The 25474-nt window shown below is 39.0% G+C and overlaps 2 protein-coding genes across 5 annotated transcripts in view; one reads left to right on the forward strand and one right to left on the reverse strand.

Annotated features, from left to right (window-relative positions):
* Window positions 1-241: 241 nt before the first annotated feature.
* Window positions 242-1772, reverse strand: LOC119905200 (nuclear factor 7, ovary-like). Its single transcript, XM_038721977.1, has 2 exons — window positions 1509-1772; window positions 242-1378 (listed from the first exon to the last, which is right to left on the reverse strand). Exons 1-2 carry the CDS (start codon window positions 1770-1772, stop codon window positions 242-244), a joined length of 1401 nt encoding a protein of 466 aa, XP_038577905.1.
* Window positions 1773-5331: 3559 nt separating this feature from the next.
* slco4a1 (solute carrier organic anion transporter family, member 4A1) overlaps window positions 5332-25474 on the forward strand; it is a 32607-nt gene continuing 12464 nt past the window's right edge. The window contains exons 1-2 of one of the 4 annotated variants that reach the window (XM_038723669.1): window positions 5332-5469; window positions 23321-24445. In XM_038723669.1, the coding sequence (XP_038579597.1) occupies window positions 23599-24445 (847 nt within the window). In that variant the 5' untranslated portion in view covers window positions 5332-5469; window positions 23321-23598. Of the gene's footprint in view, window positions 5470-10661; window positions 10793-20460; window positions 20596-21535; window positions 21753-23320; window positions 24446-25474 lie in introns of those variants that run through there. The other 3 variants (XM_038723671.1, XM_038723668.1, XM_038723670.1) reach the window with 3 other exon arrangements.

Below are 25474 nucleotides of genomic sequence, written 5' to 3' on the forward strand. Positions count from 1 at the left end.
TGAATACACATTTCTCAAGTCACCTTTTCAAAACTACTGCTGCATAAACACAAACTTTATAGTGGATACAGAACAGAAAACAGTAAACGGATGCAGTGAAGAACTGTCACTGTCAGCTTTTTGTCTTGAATGAATGTAGGAAACACTGCAGTCTAAAGTCAGACGCTTGACTTCATTATCTCTATTTCATTCAAGAAATAAAATTATATTTTCGTACTCTACATCATTTCAAATTCTGACTTCAGTACCAGCACACTGTCAGAGGGGTATGAACTTGATCATTGTAATCAACATTAAAATATGCTGACACTGGCATGGACATATCACTAGAGCTCATAGTGTGAATGTGTGTCATGTTGTCTGCGTCATAGAAGGAGAGCTCTTTAGAGGAGCAGTTCAGGTAAATCCCAATTTTTCGAGGTCTGGCTGCAAATGTTAGAGCTGTAGATGTATTTTGACTGCAGACAAAATATTTTGTGCCATCACATCGCAGGAAATTCATTTTTACCCCTAGTTCCCAATAATTCCTTTGTCCAACATCTATCTCCCAGTAATGCTGCCCAGAGGTGAACTGGTTGGTACTTTCTGCAGAGGTTAGATCATTTAGACCTAAGAAAAATTGCTTAGACTTAAAAGAGCCAGATGAGAGACCTGATCGAGTTGGGCAAACAAACAAACTGCGCTGATCTTCAGACACATTTAATTTTCTATTAAAATTTCTGAGTGACAGCAGCTCTGCTCTGGGCTGGATCACCTGAAGCATCTCCTTCCACACAAAGAACTGCAGGTGGCTTTCATAAGGCCCAAAAGAGAGAGAATCATTCATCACTTGGAGATCATTTGCTCTGGGCCTAAACGAGCTCCTTGCAGCCACGATGTTGTTACCTTCAGTCAAGGTCTTTAAAAACCTCCCTGAGTCTTCAATTTTTAGAACTGATGTCACCTTTCCCTGCAGTTCTCTGCTCTCAGACAAAGCTGTTTCTATCACATTTAAGCTCCCACTCATTTTTGCAACGTCATCTTCCTCTTTGTGTTTCAGCTCATTCTTAATCTCATCCTCTCTCTTCCTCAGAAACTGGTGCATCTCCTCAAACTGTTTGCAGATTTGTGTCTCCAGCTGCTGAGACTTCTCTTTGGTTTTTGTTATTTCTTCCCTCTGTGTGTTGGCTTGGCTTTCTATCACATGGATATCATCAGATGCAAGTTGCACAAATGTCTCCAGCTCTTGTCTCAGAGATGCAGCTGCTTCTTTGATTGGTTTAAACTTGTGTCCTTCATGCTTCTCCCCATCTCGGCATATGACACAAGTTAACCTTTGCTCAGTGATGCAGAATAATTTCAGCTTTTCTTCGTGTTCAGGGCACAACCACTCAGCCACCTTTGAAATCAATCAAACAATTAAAAATTATAATGTAACACTGTAATTATTAAGACATTAAAGAGACTTTAAAAAGTCTAACACCACTGCCTTTACTACAAAACCCATAAAAAAAATATCACAAACGTACCTCTTTGTCATTTCCATATTCTTTCTTTAGCTTCTCAGCTTCTTTCGCTTTTTCAGACAGACTTTTTAAAATGTGATTGGTTAGAAGATTTTTCCCTTCTGTTGGAACCGGTGCCCGGCACTGTGGACACTGGTGCTGTGAACTCATAGACAGTGTAATGCATTCTCTGCAGAAAGAGTGGCCGCAGATAAGGATTACCGGATCAGTGAAGATAGTCAGACAAATAGAGCAAGACAAATCTTCCGCATACAAAGTTGAAGCCATGGCTCCTTTGTTTCTCCACGTTCTGTCAGACTGAATAATACTGTACCTTTGAACCATAACTTTTATGTCACTGAAGCCACACCCCAACTTTTATAGATAACTTTAATGAAAGCTTCATCTGGTTTCATTCAAGAAAACCGCCTTAGCCTTAAAATAACACAAATAACGCAATGCTTCTAAAAGATTCCACTTCACTTAGATATTTATTCTCCAGTCCAGTTCTCCACTCTTAGATACATCTAGATATAGTATGAGACCAAGAAGTAGGAGATATAATGTCACACTCTAGGGGTGAGTGAGTGCAGTTGCAAGTGTTAAAAGTGAAACACTTGCAATTTTAACTCACAGTAAATATACTTATACATCCATCCATCCATCCATTATCTACACCCACTTATCCGTGCTGGGTCTTGGGGAGGGGGGCTGAAGCCAATCCCAGCTGACATTTGGCATGAGGCGGGGTTCACCCTGGACAGGTCACCAGTCAATCACAAGAAACATAAAAAATGAACAACCACTCACACTCACATTCACACCTAAGTGCAATTTAGAGTCACCAGTTAACCTAGATTGTCAGTCTTTGGAGGAAGCTGGACCACCTGGAGAGAACCCAGACAGACAGGTGACAGTGCTAACCACTACATCACAGTGCCACCCTATAATTATTAATTCACGGATAAATAGTTACAAGCATCTGTCCCTATTCCAAATCATACAATGAAGTAGACAACATCAGCAAATCCCTAAAGTGTGAGTGTAGCTTCCCTGCCAAAGACACACCTGTAAAAAACCCTTTTTTATATTACCATGATCAAAGGGCAAATGCATTTCTTATTGTACTTCACACATTACAATAGAAATAATGCCTACTCTGTAGTCAATCCAAATAACAGGCTTGTTAGCTAAAGCACCTGTTAAAGTCACAGCTTGCTGTACCACATAAATGACTGACAAGTCCTTCATTACTCAAACATTTGTCCCTCTTTTCTTCAAGCTTCCTGCCCCCAAAATACATTGTAAACATTTTGTAAATTTAAACCATATCTTTCAGATGTTCTTCTATAAGCACATTTTTCCAAAACTTTTCCAAAAACTGTTTTTCAGCTCCAACCCAATTTTCCTTTCCTTAAAATGCCCCACTGTCACACGCTTGTTCCCCATAGTCTTGTTTTCTACCAACATTAAAATACCAGTAGGAAGTGCTGACCATTTTATTGGTACCTGATTTACAACCAAATTACACAGTTAATTGTGAGTCAAGACTGGACTGTAAGACTGTACACTACCAATCCTTTTAAAAATGATGAATGACAGAAATTGACAGAACAGGACAGATCTGTACAGTATCTGACAGAACAGAATAAAGCGATTCAGCATCTGGCTGAACAGAACAGAGCTGTACAGTATCTGCTGTACATACCACAATTTGACAAACACTGAAGATAAATAAACTCATAAGTTGTGGCTAAGGCTTCTCCAGTTTCTACATGCTGCTGACAAAAACTGCCCATGTGTCTGAATCATTTATTTAATTAAAAATGTCCATTAAACTGGACATTCTCAAAAAAATTCCTTTTATTTACGTACCTTACCGTCTTTTTATACATTTATATTCTACTTATGTTTGCTCATTATTCCCCCCTCTCCCAATATGAAATGCAACAAGTATTCCACTGTGGTGGTTTTCATTTAAAAACTTTAATTTTACCTTTAACTGGGGTAAATGCAGTAAACATTAATGATTGACAGCCAGTGATACATATCTGAATCCTCTATTTTGAACTTTGTAAAGGTCATGGCCAAGCCACAAAGCTACTCATCAGTCATAATGGTAACTTGTCGGTCAACTGCTAGTTCAGCATCACTCTTCAGCACAGCAATTGGTCCAGAGCTGATAGCGCCACATCAGTTGAACACCATTGGTCAGTGGGATCTCCTATGAACTCAGTAAATCTTATGTATAGGGGGTGATTAATGCCAAAAACAAGAAGCAGGAAAAAGGTAAATAAGAAGACAAAATATGTATGTTGTAAACAATATAACTTCTTAAATGGGTGTAAAATATAAGTTTACACAAAAACTACTTCAATATTTAGTATATTACATATATATATATATATATATAGGTATTATGTCCAAATTTAAAAACATAAAAGGTAAGGTAAACATAAAAGTCCTGAATTCAAAATGTTACTACAGCAAGTTTGATCAGCTCAATATAATGTACTTGACATCTGTTCAAGGTGCAGTTGATTTTAACTGCTTCATCTATTGCTGATAATTTAAAGCAACATTATGTAAAATATTTTTTGTGTTTTGTGTACAGTTACAGTACAGAATGTAATTCGCCACTGTCGAAAGTAAGGACAGCTGTACATGTGCATTTGTTATGATTGCATTACTTATTATCAGAAACTAGCAAGTTAAGTACTTTGTTAACAAAGCCAAACACCACCACCACTCTCCACCAGCTCTTATTTTATGGTAGAAAGGTTACTAAATGTTGCTCGGTCACTCAGCGCTAGCTATAAATCTCGAGTTGATGGCTGCAAACTTACTTGATAACACACTTAGATATCTGTAACACTACTATAAGTGATCTTGCATCACTTGGCCAGCTTGACACCCGGTCTCTTGCCCACACTCTCTCTTTTTCTCTTTCTCTCTTCCTCTGACAATGTCGTCTTTTGTCTTTTCACAGCCATGATATACAAACTGAGAATACCGAGTTAGCTTCTTCCAAAGGACTCACATTGTACATTCTATACTTCTTGCTTCCTCTTATAGCTAGAGTACTTGAGAGTCCTTTTGTCGAAAGGTTTTGTTAAAGTTTTATTACAGAGACGCCATTCACCCTTTTACAAATCAGTGTATCATCAAAATGATTTTGATAATGTTGCTTTAATCTATAACAATGCATCATTTTTCATTAGTTGATCATATGTTTTGTGTGTAAAATCAGTATCTGCAAATACCAAATTGAAGTAGATTTCATACTAATGTGAATGCAGGACTTTTACTTATAAGTAATATCATTTTTGTACACTGTCGTATTGTAACTTTAAACTAAAATTAAGGATCTGAATAGCGATGCTTTGAGCTAAATGCTGATCACCACCATTGTTTCCATGTAGCAGGCTAACATGTACTAATTAGCACTAAACACAAAGTACAGCCATGGACGTAATCTCATTTTACAGTAGGGGGGGACGATAAACATAAAATTTTTCATGAGCACTTTTTGAAGGGGACACAAATAATACAGCCAAAATTTAATTTTTTATAGGATACGTGATATTTTCCTGGCTGATTCCAATTACTGATTTTTTAAAAGATCTGACCTGCCGCAATTCGGGGTTCAGTATCTTGCCCAAGGACACTTCTTATTTAATATTATACATATAAACTCAGCTGATAAGTATAATTTGTGTTGCTCTATAGTGCCTGACTATTATTCATTTATTCATTCATTCATTTATTCTATTTCTCCTGGGTTCCAAGCTAGTCACTTTTGTGGCACCAATCAGCCTCCATACCTAAGTGCTCACACAGTGGTTTATATACCCGGCTCGCTCCATAGAAGAAGGGCGCTAGCGTTACAATTATTTGCACCACATTTGTATCTTTCACCACGAGACACGGGACGAATTACAAAACATTGTGTGAGAAGAACTGGACAAATGAACATGTATTTTAGGTAAGCCTTTTTCTTTAATGTGCAACGCTGGTGGTGATTTTGAAGGATGCGCTTCTCGCTGCGGCCGCTGCTCAGCATCAGCAGCGTGGATGCTCATGGATCCACATGTCTAACGCTGAAATGGCCTAAAAGAGCCCACGTTTACGCTGTAATCAGTAACATACCGATCAGTAGTGAATATTTGGTCACAGAGACACTGCTTCTCCTTCATCATTTCCGGATGTTTTTTATAACGAACAAAAGGTTCAACAGCATCTGGTAGCATTGGGCTTTCTCTAATCCATGGACATGTTCTGCCATAATGCTGTGTAGCAAATACTGTAATTTATGGAGAAGCCGTCAGCACCCGTAGAGTCCGCAGTAATCTCTAATTCAAAGAAAAGCTGCAGTATGTCACGATTATTAGAGTACATTGAAACGGCTCCTTCCTTCAGTGTAGTTATACTTTTGTATTGTAGGCTAATTCACTGGCGAGACTTCCTGTCGCCAAATTGACGAAAATCATAGTTATCGTTCCTCATCACACAGCCCATGTCACTTGCATTTGATATGTTAAAAATATGTTTTCCCCAGATCGCTTAAATCGATTACTTGTAGCTAGGCTACTGTATCATCTCATATATTTCTGCATGTGTGTCAGTGGATGGTACAGGGAGGGTCCCCAAAGAGCGATTGCTGGTTTTCCATAGGAAAGGATACGATGTGGAAATGAGGAGACGAAACGATCGCTAATAATGTGAACACATGTTTGCGTTTCATTATCAGTAGACAATTTATTGCAGTGCTGTATCTCTGGGTTTAGTAGCATCGCACACTCATCTGTCTGTCTCGCATGAGCTTCCTGAAAGCATGGGTAAACCGCTGCATAACCTACATAGCCTATTTGTGGTGTTTTAACGTGGTGTCTATACTGTTGCATGCTTTGTTTCCGATCAAATAGGCTACATGATTGTGCATTGCTATGGTCAGACACCCACACCTGCGCTCCGGGGAGACTGCAAGGCCATATGCTTTATGGGCTCCGCAGAAGACCAGAGCATTCATCGGGGAATTCCCAAGCTGCTAACCTCTGACTCCTACGTGTTTCAAAAGAGATTGGAACTTAAAGAACACTCGAGTATCAATCATAAAAACCCTAAAGGTGTAGGCTATACTAAATAGAGAGATAGAGATAATTATTTACTTTCACAACATTGTGCATCTGTTGGATTTATTCATGTCCACAGATATGCTGTTTATACAATACAATAATAATAGCTGAAAATTCTTAAAATTACATCTACTCCCTCTCCCTCTTTGAAAAATGTTTAATCTTGGAATATGGAAAGAATTTTAAGTGAGATCTACTTGGCACTGGAAGACAGTGGCGATAAGGGCTACCATCTCTGGTTTTTTCGTCTAGTGGCTATGTGTAGATGTGATTGTGTGGTAGAGGGATTAATAAGACATTGTGTGAGTGTGTAAGACCAACTGTAAACAGACTTATATCTTGACTTATCTAAAATGTGACTGAAGGAGCCGAAATATGATGACACACTAAATTTCCATTTAACTGAACTCTGTTCTATTACTTATTACTTAAAGCCAGATGCTATAAGCTGTTCACCGCTTCATTTTTTAGTCTGAGGTAACACAGTGCACACTTATGTGACGTTTATATTTGAATACAGGCTTGTATTATCTGTACACTGCCCTGCACTGAAGTCAGAGTGTGTCTCTGTGTGTGGGCTGTCAGTGAGTAATGACTCAGCATTTCCTGTCAAACCATGAGAGACCTATCAGTCCTCATCAAAGACTGAGCCTTATCATTTTCTTCTATATAGAAGAAAATGCCTGTTGCAGCTGTGGTAGGATATCTTACCACAGCAGCAACAGGCTGTTCACTGATTTCTCCATCAGTGATTTAATCTGTCAACAGAGGTGTATTATATTACACTGACACCAATCAGTCTTGTCTGAAGCACAATGTAAAATCACAGAGTGTACCTTATGTGGAACATAAGATTTTTTTTAATGACCGTCATTTCACAGGGAGTTCTGTCGCTGTGGTGACAAGCACAGTGCAGAACTAATGCAGTCTAATTTGAAGAGAGTGGCTGACCCAGTTCACAGAAACAGATGGGGCCAGAGCAGGATAAAGGATTCACCGATCCTCCACGTGCAGTATTATCTGCACTAAAGTGACAATTGAGTCATGCAGCTTTGTAGCAGTAAAATCTCAGTGGCACCTATCATGTGATAACATATCCCACTGGCATGTCTGTTGACATATTAGTCTTTGCATTGTTTTATCTGCCAGGACAGCCTGTTGCAGTTTTGTTCAGAACTGTTTCCTCAGCCTCAATCAGTAGTGCTGAAATGATGTTACAAACCAATTAGATACTGTATGAAAACCATTGGGGTGGAGAGGGGGCTGAAACTTATATTTCATTTTATACAAAATGCAAGACACTCCCCACGTTTTTTTTTTCAGACCCTCCCATCTCTTACAATTATATATTCATGACACACAACCAATCTGTAATTTTGAAAATAACTGCAAATAAATATTTATTAGAGCCTCTCTTTCATTTCACTTATCATATAAAATTTCATCCACTCCATCTATTGCTATTAGATATTGAAAGTTGAACAATTATCAATTTGTTAGCAATTTGTCTTCTTTATTTGGATTCTTCCATATAGAAAAAAAACTCAACCAAACCCTTCTGAAGTCATTAAAAAATGTTTTTGCTGTTATCCCTGCTGTTTAAAATGTATCGACATTTCAGTCCTTACTCCTGTTGAGACACGACTGAACTAACCACTCCCACTCAATTTGGCTATGGATAAGTATAGCCTGATATGTATGAGATCAGATCTCTGTCACTGTCATTACGTGGCACCTGAGCCACATGACACTACCCCCATAATATTTGCACAATCCCTTATTGCACCCTGTCTGTGACTGAGTTTTGTCCCAAGCTCATCTTGCATACCATCCATCACATACTGAGCAAAGAACGAGGAAGTAGTGTATATAAAAGTACGCAAACAGGAACACTGCCGTCCTTTCTTTCATGAAATAATGGTGTGAGAGGGAAAGCTGGTTCCTGGAAAGTGTGAATAATGCCTCCCCCACATCCTCCCATCATATCTATCCTAAAGAGCCGGAGGAACTGTGTACCTTTGAGATAAGGGTTTCTGATTGCACTTTTACATGTATTCCAGTCCATATTTTTTAAAGTGACCAGTCACTTGTAATGGCCTCACCTTTTTCCCTCTGTGTTCATGGTGGCACACTACGAAAATTTGTATTGTAAAAATACCCTCTTACCCTCCATTAGTCTTTGAAAAGCAGTGGTGTTGCTGAGGCTAAGTGCAGCTTCAGGCAGTGCAGTCATAAAGCACCAAGCTTTGCCAGCAGCTGTCTAGGTCTCATCTCACGTGCGCATTGGATGTGTCTTTTTGAACAAGTTGACTTTTAGACAACTCTAATTTGTCTGGAATCAAAGCCCCCTATTGGCTGGATCTCTAGGTAATTTCATCCAGTTGGTTTCACCATCAACAGGAGGCAGCAAGGTCACATGTGTTGTCATGTCTGTGAGATGAAGGGCAGTAGGAACACTTTGCTTGGATACGTTTCTATGTCTCTGCTATATTACTTCATCCAACACAGAGCATGTGACACACAACATGTCAGCATTTGACAACCATCAGTCATTCTTCCCATGTGCACATGCCAAACATGGCTTAGTTGCACAGTTGTAATGATGATTTCAATGGTTTATATGTTCTCCTCGTCCTTGTAGCTAGTTTGCCTATTTATCAACCACATTCAAATAGCTACAACTACTTTGTCTAAAGCAGAATTTCTTGAATGTGCCAGGCATATGATCACAATGACATGATTGTGAATAAACAACAAAATAAAATATATAACTCATCTACACATGGCTGCTTTGGCCCCCTTTTCTCCCACTCTGTGAATGTTATCCTTATGCTATTTTATTACTTAGTAGGAGTAGGCTATATAGATCAAATCTTCTACGAGATCATTTTATGCTGTGACATCAATATTCAGTATATCATAGTATAATAAATCTTTCAGAAAAATTTATTAAGAAACCGCAAATAACCAGACAGGAATGTTGGCATTGGCTTATCCAGCAATGAATGACTAAGAGTGGTATCGATCTTGTCATCTAACTCTTTACTTTACCAGACCCTCTTTTCAGAACATGTCCTCAAGATCAGGTGGTGAAGCAGGACCCACTTTAAAGGTGCTGTTAAGTGCATTTAATAGTTTCCTCATGACATGAATTACATCATCTGCCCAGGTGCACATGAATGTGCAGTCCAAAATGTATTCATATCAGTAGATATTGTGCTTTAATAGTGCACATTCCAAAACAAAATTAAAATGTATCAAATTACCACACATAAATTGCAACATAGTGAACTTGGTGCTCTTGAGAAGCGTATGTGTCTGTGGTCCACTTTCCACCCGATTTGTAATCGAACACTGTACAGAAACAACATTTATCAAAGCAAGTATTAATGAAACAACTACAATGAATAATGTCTGATAGAGCAAAGCTAGACAAAGTGGTGGTGCTTTGTCAGTGCTAAAGTAATGTAAATCCAAACATACTTGAGTTTACTGACATAGACAATTATTAGTCAACTGACAGTAAATAACTTTTACTAAAACAACAATTTAAGAAATTGATTAATTGCACAAGCAAATATCAAATATATGCTTTTTCAGCATGTCAAATGTGAGGATTTGCTGCTTTCCTCTGTTTTATATCACTTTAAACTGAGTAGCTTCAAAAACTGTGATGGACATGGATCCACTGTTTTTATTTTGTATAGAAATCAGTTTGGAAAATTAAACAATAGATGAAATAGTAATAAAGATATTCTATAATATCTTTCGTTGCTGCCCTTCATACATAACATTCTTTGATGATTCTTTGAATAGCTGTGACTTTGACCAAATAATCAGCTGCTGCTCTGTATCATCAGATCCTGTTGTCATATGACAGCTTGTGATAGATACTTTTACATACTGTCACTATGCACTACTAACTTCCTCAAAACAGTCTCCTGATGAATATTTATTCAAACCAGGGAAAGAACAGCACTAAATAATTTGAATATTGTGCAGATGTACTTTCAGCTGTAGTTCAAGTAGAAGTAGAGTGTGTATTTGTTGTATCAGAGTATCTGTACCCCCCTTCTGTTCCTGTCTTGACTGTCATTTTGTTTTTATGGAATATATAATAGTGGACGAATAGAAGAGAAGACCAGACAAGAGAGATGCTTCATCTCCATAGAGGTGAGGGGTAAATGAGCAGCGCTGTCTGTTGCCTGTGGGGCTAGTTGATGTTTGCTCTCTAAGCTGCAGCCAAGCAGAAGCTCATTATTGGGTCAGTGCCTACTTTGTCCCATCCCATTAATTCCCCACAGTGACAATGGGGCCCTGGAGGGTTGGATTACCCTGCCTGCTGTGGCTATGATGACTGCTGCACTGGGAGGACTGGAATTGGCTAAAACAACAGGATAGGAACTCACCTGGGTGCTAGTATACTGGCTATGTATTGCACTAACTCTCATGTGTGTATTAGAGAACCTTGAGGGCATCTCAGCAGATGAACAAAATAACCCATTGTTAAATGTCATGAGGTGGAGATGGGGCGACTTCTTATGTTTTGCCATTGTTTTGACTTTGAGAGAATTTGATTGGTGTAGTTTTGAATATAGCAAATTTTGGAATAGCTAAAATATACAACTCATTAGATGCACTGGCCTCTAGTTTGACTGAAGTTAAGTGATATAATGGGTTGATAATGTTCCAATGCTATGTTTTCAGTCAGGTGGTAGCAGAATTTTAGCTTTAGTGCTGTTAGTGCATTTCATACTGCTGCATTTGGTGGGCTTATCATTGTGAATGTGTGTTATATAAATTCTACTGACTACTTTATCATTTTCTTGCCTGCAGGCATTTTCTTGCCTGCAAAGAAACCATCCTCTGTTTCTGTCCGGACAAAATGCACAAACAGCAATTTTAATCTGAATGAGTTTGGAGTTAAAATTAATATTCTGTTCACCATCACCATCATCATGGCTGCAAATTTATCGATATTTTATAAGATTTTATAATTTCTATTGAAATATTATTATGATTTTGTAATCATATGGGATGAAGCTGGTGGACTAGAATATGATGATGAATAATAAACATCAGCATGTTAGCATTGTCATTGTGAGCATGTTAGCATGCTGGCTATAACATTAAGCTCAAAGCACCACTGTGCTTAAAACTACCTCACAGAGCCACTAGCATGGCTGTAGACTCGTAGGTTGGATTCACACTTAAAGGTCAGGTTCCTGAATTGAACCAGCACAAGGATGATACATTGTTTCAATTTTCTAGCTGTTCCGGTTTGAGTTCACAAAGGCAAAAACCTTGAAGCTCTCACTTTTAAACATGGTGGCCTGCAACCAACCCTATTTGCCATAATTCATCGCCCCCCCCCCCCAAAACCACCTGGAGGATTTTTAACAGAACTTCTTGAACTTTTATCTACTCTTTAAATTATGAGTTGTTCTGTGTGGCGATTTTAATATTCATGTTGATGACCCCACTAATGTTCATGCAGCTGACTTTTTAAATATAACCACTTCTTTTAACTTTGAACAACATGTCTATGGGCAAATACAAAACCGTGGTCATACACTGGACTTGGTCTTTACCCTGGGTGTTAGCATTTCCTCTGTGGAATTACTGGATTTGACCATATTTGACCACAAATGTATAGTTTTTAATTGTGAATCACCAGCTACTTATATTGCCTCACCAAGCTCTTTGTGTACTTGCAGCCCTAATGAATAAAGTGTTTCAAAGTTTAGCATATTGATTCAAAACTAAAGCCAACCTATGTCTGATTCCCACACCAACGATCTGGCTGACCACTCCAATCAGATTTGCTTGTCCTCATTAAACATTATTGCACCTCTATAGCTTAGGCCTAATGGTGTGTTCACTTACAACGCAAATTTAATCCTTGCTACACTTTCCTCATGTGGGTTTTATTGCTGGACAACTGCCAAGTGTTCACACACTGTCATATAATTGCAATAACTGATGCCGAAATAACTACAATATGATGCTGATTCGTTAGACATATGAATTCATACTTTGAAGCAAGTCAGCAGGACAACAAGTTTTTAAATGTTTGTTTTCTGAATGGAGTTCAGAGCGATCATGGCTGTGCTATGCTAACTTCTTCACAGTACAATGATAGCTGGAATAAAGTTACAGACACATCTTTTTTGAACTCATCAGGTAGTTCAACTTCCTCGCTTTCTATTCTCCAACCAATGTCCAGTTTTGTCCACTTTTTATATAAATATGAAGTAGTAGTCCAGCAGAACTCTGGGTGCCAACTGACGCTAACAACAACAGTGGAACGGGAAATGCGCAAAAGCTAGCTGCTGAGAAGCGTGAGTGAAGATAAATCAATGCTCTAATTCCAAAAAATGTGTATGATCCAAATTACCTTTTAGAGCAAAGATTTTAAAAACAATTCTGTCCAGGCAACTGCTCCCTGTACTGGAAAACAATAACATATTTGAAAAGTTTAAATCCATAAGTACCACACCACTGAGACTGCCCTGCTTAGAGTCACCAATGACCTTTTAATGTCTGCTGATGATGGCATGTGCTCAGTCTTAGCACTCCTGGACCTAGCGCTGCATTCGACACCATTGATCACAACATCCTGTTACACAGACTGAGGCACTGGATGGGGATCTCTGGTACTGCCTGAGAATGGTTTTCATTGTACCTGTCCAATAGGAGGTCGAACTATGCCTCTTCATTCTGTTTGGTTAAATATGGTGTGCCTCAGGGATCAGTCTTAGGACCCATTTTATTTTCCCTTTGGATGCATTATCCACAAACATGGTGTTTCTTTTCATATTTATGATGATGACACACAGATGCACAAAACAGAGATCCTGGTCATTGGGTACCAGCAGAATGCAAAGAAAATACTGCCCTCTACTGGTTCCCTGGTGAATCATATCAGGCCTGTTGCAAAGAATCGTTGTGTCTGGTTCGACAGTAATTTCAGTTATGAGCAGCACACCACAAAGCTTGCGCAATCATGTTTTTACCAATTTAGAAATACATCAAAAATACAATCTATGTTAACTTTTAAGGACACTGAGAACATCCTACACGGCTTTATATCATCACCCCTGGATTATTGCAAAAGCCTTTTTACTTCTTAACTCAAAAATCTATTGATTGAGTCCAGACCGTCCAGAACTCAGCTGCCACACTTTTAACCAGAACAAAGAAATATGATCACATCACCCCTGTTTTAGCTTCATTACACTGGCTCCCAGTATATTTTAGAAACACCAGCACATATGTTGAGATCCTCGGGCAGAGGTCTGCTGTGTGTTCCAGAGTCTCAACTGAAAACTAAAGGGGACAGAGCATTTGCAGTCAGTCCAAGGCTCTGGAACAGCCTGCCTGAGGAAATCAGGGCGGCTGAGTCAGTGAACTCTTTTAAGTCCCTTCTTAAAACATACTTTTATAGAAGAGCCTTTCCTGATCTATTTTTCTTTTAAATGTATTTTAATTTCATATCTTATCTATCTTTTACTGTGTATCTTATTTTGTTTGCTGTGTTTTATTTTCTTTGCTCTAGTTAAAGCACTTTGTAACATTGTTTTGAAAAGTGCTTTATAAATAAAAATTATTATTGTTATTTTTATTATCATTATAAAATCTAAAACGGTTCAGAAAGTGTAAACAAGAGAAATGTGGTGGAAATATCATTCAATTATTGGTCATACAGTCAGCAGGTGAAAAGACAACAAACCCCTCCAAATGGCTACCTGGATATCATCATGGAGCACTGTCAGTTTTGTGTTGGTGGTGGTCCACAGTGCATATCAGCAGACTTTCGAGTGTCACGCATGAACGATTCTTAGTGGGTATTAAATAATTTAATAATGCAGGCATTTCAAGGAAGAAGTTACATAAAAAAGTTCAATAAGGTGCAGACCAAGAATAAATATTACATATTATAATAAACAGCCAAAAATATTTCTATATTATGTATTTGCTATATTAGTATTTTTTTCTCTTTCATATTTTTATTGTAATTTTTCTATTCTCTAAATTTATACTGAAAATCAAGTTCAACCAATTTTGTTATTAACTGCTATTAACTACTTTGCCTTTCTTTTTTTTATTTCTTCTTAATATGTTTATTGTATGTACTAAAATACAAGGCAAATTGGCAAATTTGTGAAAACCTACTTGGTAACAAAGCATATTGTGATGAATATAAAATAGTATAAATAACAACAATAATACATTAAATAGTACAGAAATATAAATAAGTACTATTTTAAATGACATCTACAATGGTAGCTTCCCGTGATAGGTTTCGAATGGTGTTCACACCAAAAATGAACCGCTCCATAGTCCACTTGTTCACCTCCGAGACCACCTCTTTGAGGCAGACCAGAGTGTGGTTGTTTGGTGTGCACCAGAGTTTGAGTGCGGCGTTCACACCAACCCAAACAAACCCTACTAAGGGGGTAAATGCTTTAGGGTTTGGTTCAACCGGACTAAACAAGGTTGGTGTGAACGCGTGTCATGCATGCTTATACAAGACCGAGTTAACTCTAAGGCTACTGAGGCATGTTCCAGCCAGGAATTTCTAAATATTCAGGAATGAAAGCCCTGCAGCAAATGAACCGGTGTGTACCGGCCCACTTTGAGCACTGACTTTATGAAAATAGTTAATACTAAAACAGAATAAAACTGTTTTCTTAAGCCATCATTGAGTTAAATGGACATGACCCTTGGGTCCAACCTTCTGTATATCTACTTCATGAATTTACATTTGGTGTTCCAAACACAGGTTTTCCCATTCCCAAATCCCGTTGTGCACAGGGATCACCTTTTTAACTTTGATTAAATGCAATATATTTTAAGTCATGTAGTTACAAAGATGTCATATTAACATTCTCCCCAAAGGGCATCTCCTCCTTATTCCACTAGTTAAGCATCTCTGCACTCCTCAGATTCAGAAAATGGAACAAAATTAGTCTCAAATCCACTTTTTCAAGCCCAGACTAAGATGAATAAAAATGTTCATATATTCTAAGAGCAAAGAGCTCTCAAGGCTGAGATTATCTTCTCTCTCATAAACAATCCATATCAGTTACATTTTCTAATTAAAGGTTGAATGAGCTGGTTTCTAGAATAACATCAGTGCAATTATTAATGAATACTTAACTCCAATCCACTCTAGTTAATTTGTCCTGTACTACAGTTTTACCAGAGGGATATTCTGTGACATTAAGATAGTTATCGTTCCAGTAAAAAGAGATTGCACCTCATTGTATTGAAATCTCATACCAGTGTCTTTGAGTAAGATTGACAGTTTGAGACTGTTTCTTAGATGTGTAATAACCACAGGCTTCCCCTTGATACTTCAAAAGCCTTTGTTTACCAGCGAGCAGGAAATACTTCCCAGTCCAAAGCAAATAAGTTTCAGCTGTGAAGATAAAGGACCCGGTAGGTAGGGTAGATCCCGTTGCTTATTAATATTACAAGTCCTCGCTCTGATCTCACTTTGAAAACAGAAATAAAAGGCGCGATAGAGAATTAGATTGGAATGAAATAAGAAAAAATAACCAGTGAGTACCATTTCTGGCATTGTTTGATTCACAGTCAGGCACAGAAAAACAAACAGTGGAATGGGAGGGTGTTACCTCATCATAGTGCATTGTTAACAGTGTCCTGGTTCAACTTTCTAGGCACTCCCACCTCTGGTCACTCATCATCACCTGATAATGATTCATTCACCCTCCCCTACTCTTCCTCTCCAGCATGGGAACCCGACAAATCTGTGAGCTCTTGTTAACCCTGATCCCAACTCTCTGCAGACTTTAGCCTGTTTACAGTTTTCCACCGATCAGCGATTTGTCACAAATCTGGGTTGCATTGCTCTGATTGGTTGTTGGTCTATCCCATTAAGTACAGAGACATTTTTGTCTGTGTCCGTTGAAAACACCACTTGGAAATCAAAAATGAACTGAGAGATTCCAGGCTAATTCGCATTTGTGAATTGGTTTGGCCTTGTCGGTCTATTGCCTCACGTGATGCAATATAAAACTTCCTCAAAATCTCTCAACTCACAAATTCCTTTATACTGAAAAATTCACCTCCACCCCTTTCTCAAACCACAGAGGACAGGAAACAAGGTGTAACTTCATTTGGCAACCTGTCAATTAAACTTAAGAATTTTAATTGGATTGCATGCTCTGGCTTCTCTCCCAAACCTTATTAGTTCTGCTTATCATGAGTCTTTGGCTGTAGACAACAGTTCACAGCAGCATGGTTGAATATTCTTGTTCAGTTTCTGTTGTTCAGCAAAAAGTTTTGCTTGTCTTCTGGTATCCTGTACTCAGATAATAATGAGCTGAGGTAGATTGCCACAAAGGATTTTTTAGGTTCAGTGCTAAAAATAATTAGTTATTAGTTGAATGAAAAGAGCAGTGGCAGTGAAAGAGCATTTCATTACATGCACAGGAAGATAATGCGTAGGCCTGCAACATGTTCTTCGCATGGTAGAGTTTCATCTTGCACTTGTTGATGTAGCGACTAACTGTGTTAACTGACAATGGTTTCCTGAAGTGTTCCTGAGCCCATGTGGTAATATCCTTAAACACATTGATGTCAGTTTTTAATGCAGTGATTCAGGGATCGAAGGTCACGGGCATTCAATGTTGGTTTTCGGCCTTGCCGTTTACGTGAAGAGATTTCTCCAGATTCTCTGAATCTTCTGATGATATTATGGACCGTACATGATGAAACCCTAAATTCTTTGCAATTGTATGTTGAGAAACGTTGTTCTTAAACTGTTGGGCTATTTGCCACGCAGCTGTTCACAAAGTGGTGAATCTCGCACCCATCCTTGCTTGTGAATGACTGAGCCTTTCGGGGATGCTCCTTTTATTTATTTTCCAGTTAACCTTTTATTTTCATTAAATATCTTTGTGGTGTATTCAATTGAACATAGGTTGAAAAGGATTTGCATATCATTGTATTCCGTTTGTATTTACGTTTTACACAATGTCCCAACTTCATTGGAATTGGGGTTGTAATAAATCTAGGAGACCATAGGAGGTATAGAAGGTTAAAGCTGGCAAGCAGTATATTAGTATGTTCAGTGTTGTTTTATAAAGTCTATGGTTCAGTGTCAAGGAACAGTAAAGCTCAACACTCAACACAAAAATTTATTGTGGAGCTAATTAGCAGAGTTTTAGGAGCGGGACCACACATCAATCACATCATTGCCAGCATTTCCATCTCCTTTTCTTCACTCTGGCATTCTGCACCTGTGTTACGACGGATTTCCCTATAGCAGCTTCCCCACAACGCTTTCGAATGTCTATTCAGCAACTGCAAGCCTTGCACATCTTTGCAAATCTGTAATTTCTGTTTCAATCATTGCTTTTCCAGTCCTATATTGTAGTTCTGTGACTGCTTTATGGCAGCTTTGCATGATTCAAAGTAAAAAAAAATCTGGCTCTTCATGTAGGCCTTCATTTCAGCCTCTGTCTGAAACAAGCTGTAGATGCTCCTGTCTCTTTAAGGCCCCCCCTCTCAAAGCCCACTGTATTGTGATTGGCCAAGACCTGAAGCATGTTACCTGGCTGTTGTTGTCGCTGAGCGGTACAGACAGTGAGTGTTGCTGTGACCGTATGTGGAATACCGGCTCTGTGTGTCAACAAACGGAGCCATTGGTAGAAAAAGTTGTTCAAAACAGAGCGTTCAGAACAGGAGGAAATCTGAGATTTTTGCTCACAGGGATTTCTTTTAAATACTTTCACCTTATTATTTGAAACTTTGGCCATGTTTAACATGAACATCCAACATTGTAACATTGTCAATAAGTCATAAAATGCGGATAATAGGTCTCCTTTAATACATCATTTAATCATTTCTGTTTAGTCCTTGCTAGTGAAATTTTGTTCATGAAATCACCTGTCTGTCATTAGAGAATAACAGAACAACTGTGGGAATGTAACAGTGGGTAAATCATGATGATATGATATACAATTTATTTTATTTTATTCAAATAAAATCCAAATTTTATCAAAGCGGTCCCTGTCATATCAGTCTGTGCAACGCACATGTCAGATCTCGCCCTCAAGGCTGCCTGTACACTCTCCCTGTCCTCGCGTCTGTAACTTCCACTATCTTCATCTACACTAGAAAACAAAAATGGAAAAAGAGCATGTGTTACTTTGTGGCTATAACAACGCTGTTGCCACAATGTCCACCATACCCTGTAGGCCCTGCTGTAGCCTGAACACCACATGATAATCAGTATTTAATGTTTTTATTAGGCTATAATCAAAACTCATATTTTGTCTAATTTTTGGGACAAACAGGATGGACAAACATAGTCGGGACAGCTGCTCGTAATTCGGGACTGACCCTATTCATGACTAATATCTTCGCAAACATTTAGATACATTTAGTTACATCCAGCAGACAGACATCAGCATTGATTACTTTGCATTCAGAGTCAACCATCACCATCTTACAAATCGATTTGATCTCCACCAACTCAAGACAAATATGTCTTTAGCTTGCTACATTTTCAACCAGCTATGCAAGCTTCTGACTTGCTAATTGCTATATGATTTTCTCACTAGTAGATTAGAGTAGAGTAGATTGATCAGAGCTATTTTTCTAGGAAATAGCAGCCTATGGGGGCTCATACTCAACCGTCAATTCCATTGACTGGTCCTCACCATGTTAGCTTGGCACAGGGGAGGGGAGGAAATAAGCCCCAACTAAAAGAGGAGAAATGCACCTCCAGGTAACTCCGAAGTTGTCTTATTGTGTTTTTAGTTGGCTTGCTAGCCGCTGGTTAGCTATATGTTACATTTAAGGAGTCATGTAGGTTTTGTTCAGAGTTGGAGTGTGTGAATCCTGTGGCTTTACTGTGAAGATGGGACATCCAGTATGTCCTGACATCCAGATGGTCAGGACATACCTCCAAACCAAAGACTTACTGTTCATTAAAGCCCCCCTCCAGCCAGTTTTAACTGCCGTTTTGGTTAACGTTCTTTCTCAAACAGAGATTTCATTTCATTTCCGCCTAGACTTTTTCTTGGCTACATCGCGAAAACTGAAAAACCTACGCCTCCGAAACTTGGCATGGATAATCTCTGGACCAAGCTGATGAAAGTCTGTATAGCAAATTTTGATCCGACAAAAAATGTTTATTATAAGCTAACAAATGTTTGCGAAAAATGCTAAAAACAGGAAGTGATGTCATATCTAGGTTTGGAATTGCCGATCGACAGCAAATTTGGAGCAACAATGTGAGACGCCCACCTGAGGGCATGGACATACATTCATTCAAGTCTCTTTAATTTCAAACTCTGGTCATGTATTCGCCACGGGCCCCCAAAACCACGGCAGGGCACCCGGGTCGACTTGCGTGCCCAAGCGCCAGCTGCGCGGGGGGCTTGGACCCCGCTTACAACTGCTTGCAGTTCTAGTTACTTTTGTTCTTGCTTTCTAGTTACTTTTGTTCTTGCTTGCCTGACATCATCAGTGGTAAATTTTGAAGTTAGGAATTTCCCTAAAGCTAGACAGTTAAGTGACATTATCCTACACAATGACCCCATTTGAAATAATGTTAAAATCAAAAGGCTAATTAATGCAGGTGTACAACTACATTGATAAACCAACTTGCTTTTGAACTTCATTGTGTGTGTATGTGATCAAACAATATAGTTTCACTCCAGTGGGAGGCAGCAAAGCACCATTGCAGTATCAGTTACTGCTCTAGGTGGATTATGTGGACTGGGAGCACTCCCCTCCCTTCAGCCTGCAGGGACACATGGGGGCGTGTGAGTGTGCTGATGTGCTGCCTCAGCGCTGGGATATAAGAGGCTTTGAGAGACGGGCTTATGATCCAGCATTTATACCTCTCTCTGACTCTCCATCTTTACGGTATTCTGTATCTCCAAGTCTGTCTTGAATGTCACCCGACCTGTTGATTATCCTAAATGGGAATGGAGGTAGGAGGCTAAATAGATTATATTTATAACTTTATTTTATTTTTGTATATTTAGAGTTTTGTGTTTGTGATGAAGTTATACAAATATTTATAGCCAATTATCATCTATTAATAGTTGTTGCCATTTATTATTATTTAATAATTTTAACTTTTCCAGACGTGTCATTCAGTTCAAATCTTGTATTCGGTTTGTAATGTCATGTACATTACAGTGTTGCTATGAGCCATAGCAGCAAAAAAGCAAGGAGGTTTCTTTGTCTGTTTTAAGAGTTTTCAGAAGTTGTCATGGAGTTTAAATAATTCCTCTTCATTCTGTTTGAAAATGAAATATTTATGTACAGCAGTAGGTAACCAGTTACATCAAGTGTTGAGTTTCTGTGCTTTAGCTCAGCATGTGTTTATCAGATGACATGTTTACTTGTAATTCATTTTATGAGGAAATGAGTTAGTGATGGAAGTACTCTTCTTCCCTTTTCTACTTTTTTTAAGTTATTGACATTGTTACAGCTCATTATGCACAGTCCTTTACTTAGATAGATTGTTAAGGTCAGGTTATGTGAGGCAAACATTTGCACAGGTCAGCAGTATTGTAGTTAAAATATAACAGAGTACTTCACACGTAACATCCACTGACTGTTTCCAAGAAATTTAGCTGACATCATCAATAGTAAATTTTGAAGTTAGGGATTTCCCTAAAGCTAGATAGTCAAGTGACATTATCCTACACAATGACTCATTTGAAATAATGTTAAAATCAAAAGGCTAATTAATGCAGGTGTACAACTACATTGATAAACCAACTTGCTTTTGAACTTCATTGTGTGTGTATGTGATCAAACAATATAGTTTCACTCCAGTGGGAGGCAGCAAAGCACCATTGCAGTATCAGTTACTGCTCTAGGTGGATTATGTGGACTGGGAGCACTCCCCTCCCTTCAGCCTGTGTGCAGGGACACATTGGTGGCGTGTGACTGTGCTGATCTTCTGCCTCAGTGCTGGGATATAAGAGGCTTTGAGAGACGGTCTTATGAACTAGCATTTATATTTCTCTCTGACTCTCCATCCTTACGGCATTCTGTATCTCCAAGTCTGTCTTTTTTTTTAATCAACACTCTTGGATGTCACCAGACCTGTTGATTATCCTAAGTGGGAATGGAGGTAGGAGGCTAAATAGATTATACTTACAATTTGATTTATTTTTGTATATTTAGAGTTTTGTGTTTGTGATGAATATTTACTGCCAATTATCATCTATTAACAGGTGTTGCCAGTTAATAATATTTAATTTTATTAACTTTTCCAGAGGTGTTATTCAGTTAAAATCTTCATGTACATTACAGTGTTGCTATGAGCCATATAGCAGCAAAAAAGCAATGAAGTTTTAAGAGTTTTCAGAAGTTGTCATGGAGTTTAAATAATTCCTCTTCATTCTTTTTGAAAATGAAATACTTATGTACAGTAGGGAGACATCAACTGTTGAGCTGCTGTGCTTTTGCTCGGGATGTGTTTATCAGCTAACATGTTTACTTGTAATACATTTAATGAGGACATGAGTCAGTGATGGAACTACTCTTCATCCCTTTTCTACTTCTTTTGTTAGTGACATTGTTACAGCTCATTATGCACAGTCCTTCTCTTACATTACATTTACATTTACTCATTTGGCACACGATTTTATCCAGACTTACATTTTAGGAACAACATACAAGCATCAACAGAGCATCAAATACAGCATGAGATCTACAACTGACAATACAACAATACTACAATAAGAATACTACTACAATACTAGTAAGAGCAGCAATAAATACTAGTAAAAGATAATAGCACATATCACATCAATGTGCTAAATACCTAGGGAAAGAAGTAAGAATTAACAAAAAGTGCAATCAATACAAGATAATTGTAAGGGGATGGAAGAAGCAGAGCACAGGAAGTGCATGTTAGAGGTGTTGTAAGAGAAAGTGTTACTTAGGTCAGGTTATGTGAGGCAAGCATTTGCACAGCCAGCCAGCAGTAGTGTAGTTAAAATATAACAGAGTACTTCACACTCATTCTTTCTCACATACACACACTTGTGTATGAGCAACACATTGTCTCATCCTTAGGTAAGGATTTTCTGTTGTGCTGTTGAGGAGAGGTTACTGTAGGTAAATGATCCAGCGTCTGCATCAGCATCTCCATACTGTAAGCAGATGTCAGCAGAATAATGAACTGTTTTAAATTTTAAGTAGACAAATTGTAAATGACTCTCAAGCTATATCAATTTTACATCACGCTTTATTCTGCAATGATGAGTCAATATGCATTTATAAAGTGGTCTTCAGTTATTATTGTATGTGTTTTCAAGTGGGTATGTGGATGTTATGTCTCAAATTGTGCTATTTAGTCAAAATATTTTGCTAGATCTGCGCAGTTTGTGTTAATGAAAGCTGTGATCTGTATTTCTGCTTACTGGAGCAGAGAGTGCTTCTAATGGTTCATTACCTCTGTGTGTTATTTGAGGTTGTGTGCAACTACTGATAATAATTTCCTTGTAGATTGATATCACAGGATGCCTCAGCTCCTCTGTTGTGGAACGCACAGGATTTAATAACCGTGTCCCTGACATCCACATGGGGCCCAAAAGTCATCCATTCAGATTTATGTGTCATTCATTCATGCAACTATTAAATTAATTATTAATACAGACTGGTTCATATTCACTTTCTCTTTGCTTTCTGTAGGACATGAAGGAGACAACCATGTGCGAATAAGCAAAGAAGAGCACCTGAAGAGCCTTAACAAATATTCATCACTGTGGATACATGGAGTATGCAATACAAGCCAAGAATAGATAACTTCAGACACAAGCCTGACAGAGCCTTGACCACAACAAATAAATTTTGATCTTTAGCTGATTCACATTTCCTTTTTCTACGCTGTGGTTGTGAACCTATAACTCTATCCCCAGATCAAAGACCTCCCACATCGACCCTCCTTCACAGTGCCCCTCAGAGGGGAGATGCCAGTCTTGCTTAATGCTGACGCCTCCTTTAGCTCCAAGCAGGAGCTCCTGGACTTGCAGGATTGCCCTCTTGGTGGAGGTCCCTCTCTGGACACCCCCAGCCCCGTGGACTCCCAGACAGGCAGCCCAATAGGCTCAGGCCCAGGAAGTCCTGGGAGCCCTGGCGCTGATGGCCCTATTCTGTCCCACATTTTCACTGGGGCTTCCACACTACCAGGGCAGCTATGTGGGGTGGAAACCAGACCACATGCAGAGACTCCCATGAAGTTAAAACTGATTTCCGCCGACTCGGGTCAGTTATGTGGCTGGGGGGCTCTGACCCCCAAAGCTATCCAAGTTTTCAACACCCCTCGTTGGGTCCTGTTCTTCCTTTGCGTGGCCTCTTTCCTCCAGGGGATGATAATCAACGGCTTCATTAACACAGTGGTCACCTCCATTGAGAGGCGTTTCGACCTGCGCAGCTACCAGGCTGGCCTTATCGCCAGCTCCTACGACATCGCTGCCTGCGTCTGCCTGGCTTTTGTCAGCTACTTCGGCGGGACAGGACACAAGCCTCGCTGGCTGGGATGGGGGGTGCTGATCATGGCCCTTGGTTCTCTGGTGTTTGCCATGCCTCACTTTACCACACCCCCCTACCAGGTCAGTCTGCCTGAGCGAACAGGAATGTGCTCTGCCAACCGTACCAGCCCGTGCCAGGACAAGGAGGGTGGAGGATTGTCCAGCTATCGTTTTGTGTTCATGCTGGGCCAGTTTCTACATGGTGTGGGTGCTACGCCTCTCTACACATTAGGAGTCACATACCTCGATGAGAACGTCAAATCCAACTATGCCCCAGTTTATATTGGTGAGTCATATCAGTAATTAATTTAGTGCAACATGTTTTAGGGATTTTTCTTTTGTTTATTTTGAAGTCAAACAGTCACATTACCTCACTTCTTACCATTATTAGCACACTGCTGAGACACTAAAAATGGTTTAGGTCATGAAGTAAAAAGGCTAAAGGCCAGAGTTGTGTGGACATAAAGAGGAGAGCAAGTATCTGTTCCATCTCAACTCATATTAGCAGCAGGGCTAGACGTGGAAGCACAGATTTTTCTGTCTCTTAATGTTAATTACTTTGATTGTGCTTTGATTGCATAGAATAAGCTACCCACTTAGACTTGACCCATAAGTATAAATCACACTTAATGACAATACATGTGTAAATATCAGGCCTTGGAAAATTTCCCATCTGCATCTTTTTGCTGTAATTGCATTTTTTTTTGCAGATACAGACTTAAATATGTCGGCTGTTTGCATGAATGTGAACGTAGATTTTTGTCTGAACATCAGCATACAAATGCCCACACCTCTGTCATGTCTGTAAGTTGACACATTGAATGCAATCTAACTGTTAACAATACTGGTTGTCTTACCAGCTGTCTCCAATTTGCATGACACTATTTCCCTCTTCCCTCATATTTTAATTGTTTCTTTATATGTTGTGAATTAGTTGAATGTGTGCAACTGCTGTAATTCTTTCTCTCTAGCATCAAAATAGTCCTCCTAATGACACTCTGTAAAAACTTCAGTTAGCAGCGAACATCAAGGAGAAATCACAGAATTGTTGTTGCCTCTATCACTGGGAATGAAAGAGCTAATTGAGTGGAAATAACCAAATGTGCCTTGCACTCACTCACACATACACAGGCGTACAGTCGGCGAAGCTGTTATTCTGACCATCTCAGACTCCTTTCCCCACCTATTATTCATTCATACATATTCATTCAGTATTCACTCCTGACATCTATAGTACCCTAAATTGGGTCTTGTCCCCATTGCCCATTTCAAATAACAGCAGAGCACAGCATAACCTGCTTAAAGGAATGCTCTC

Source organism: Micropterus salmoides, unplaced genomic scaffold (assembly GCF_014851395.1).
Source record: "Micropterus salmoides isolate LMB-PRFRI ecotype aquatic unplaced genomic scaffold, ASM1485139v1 Ms_hic_scaffold_16, whole genome shotgun sequence".
NCBI lineage: Eukaryota > Metazoa > Chordata > Actinopteri > Centrarchiformes > Centrarchidae > Micropterus > Micropterus salmoides.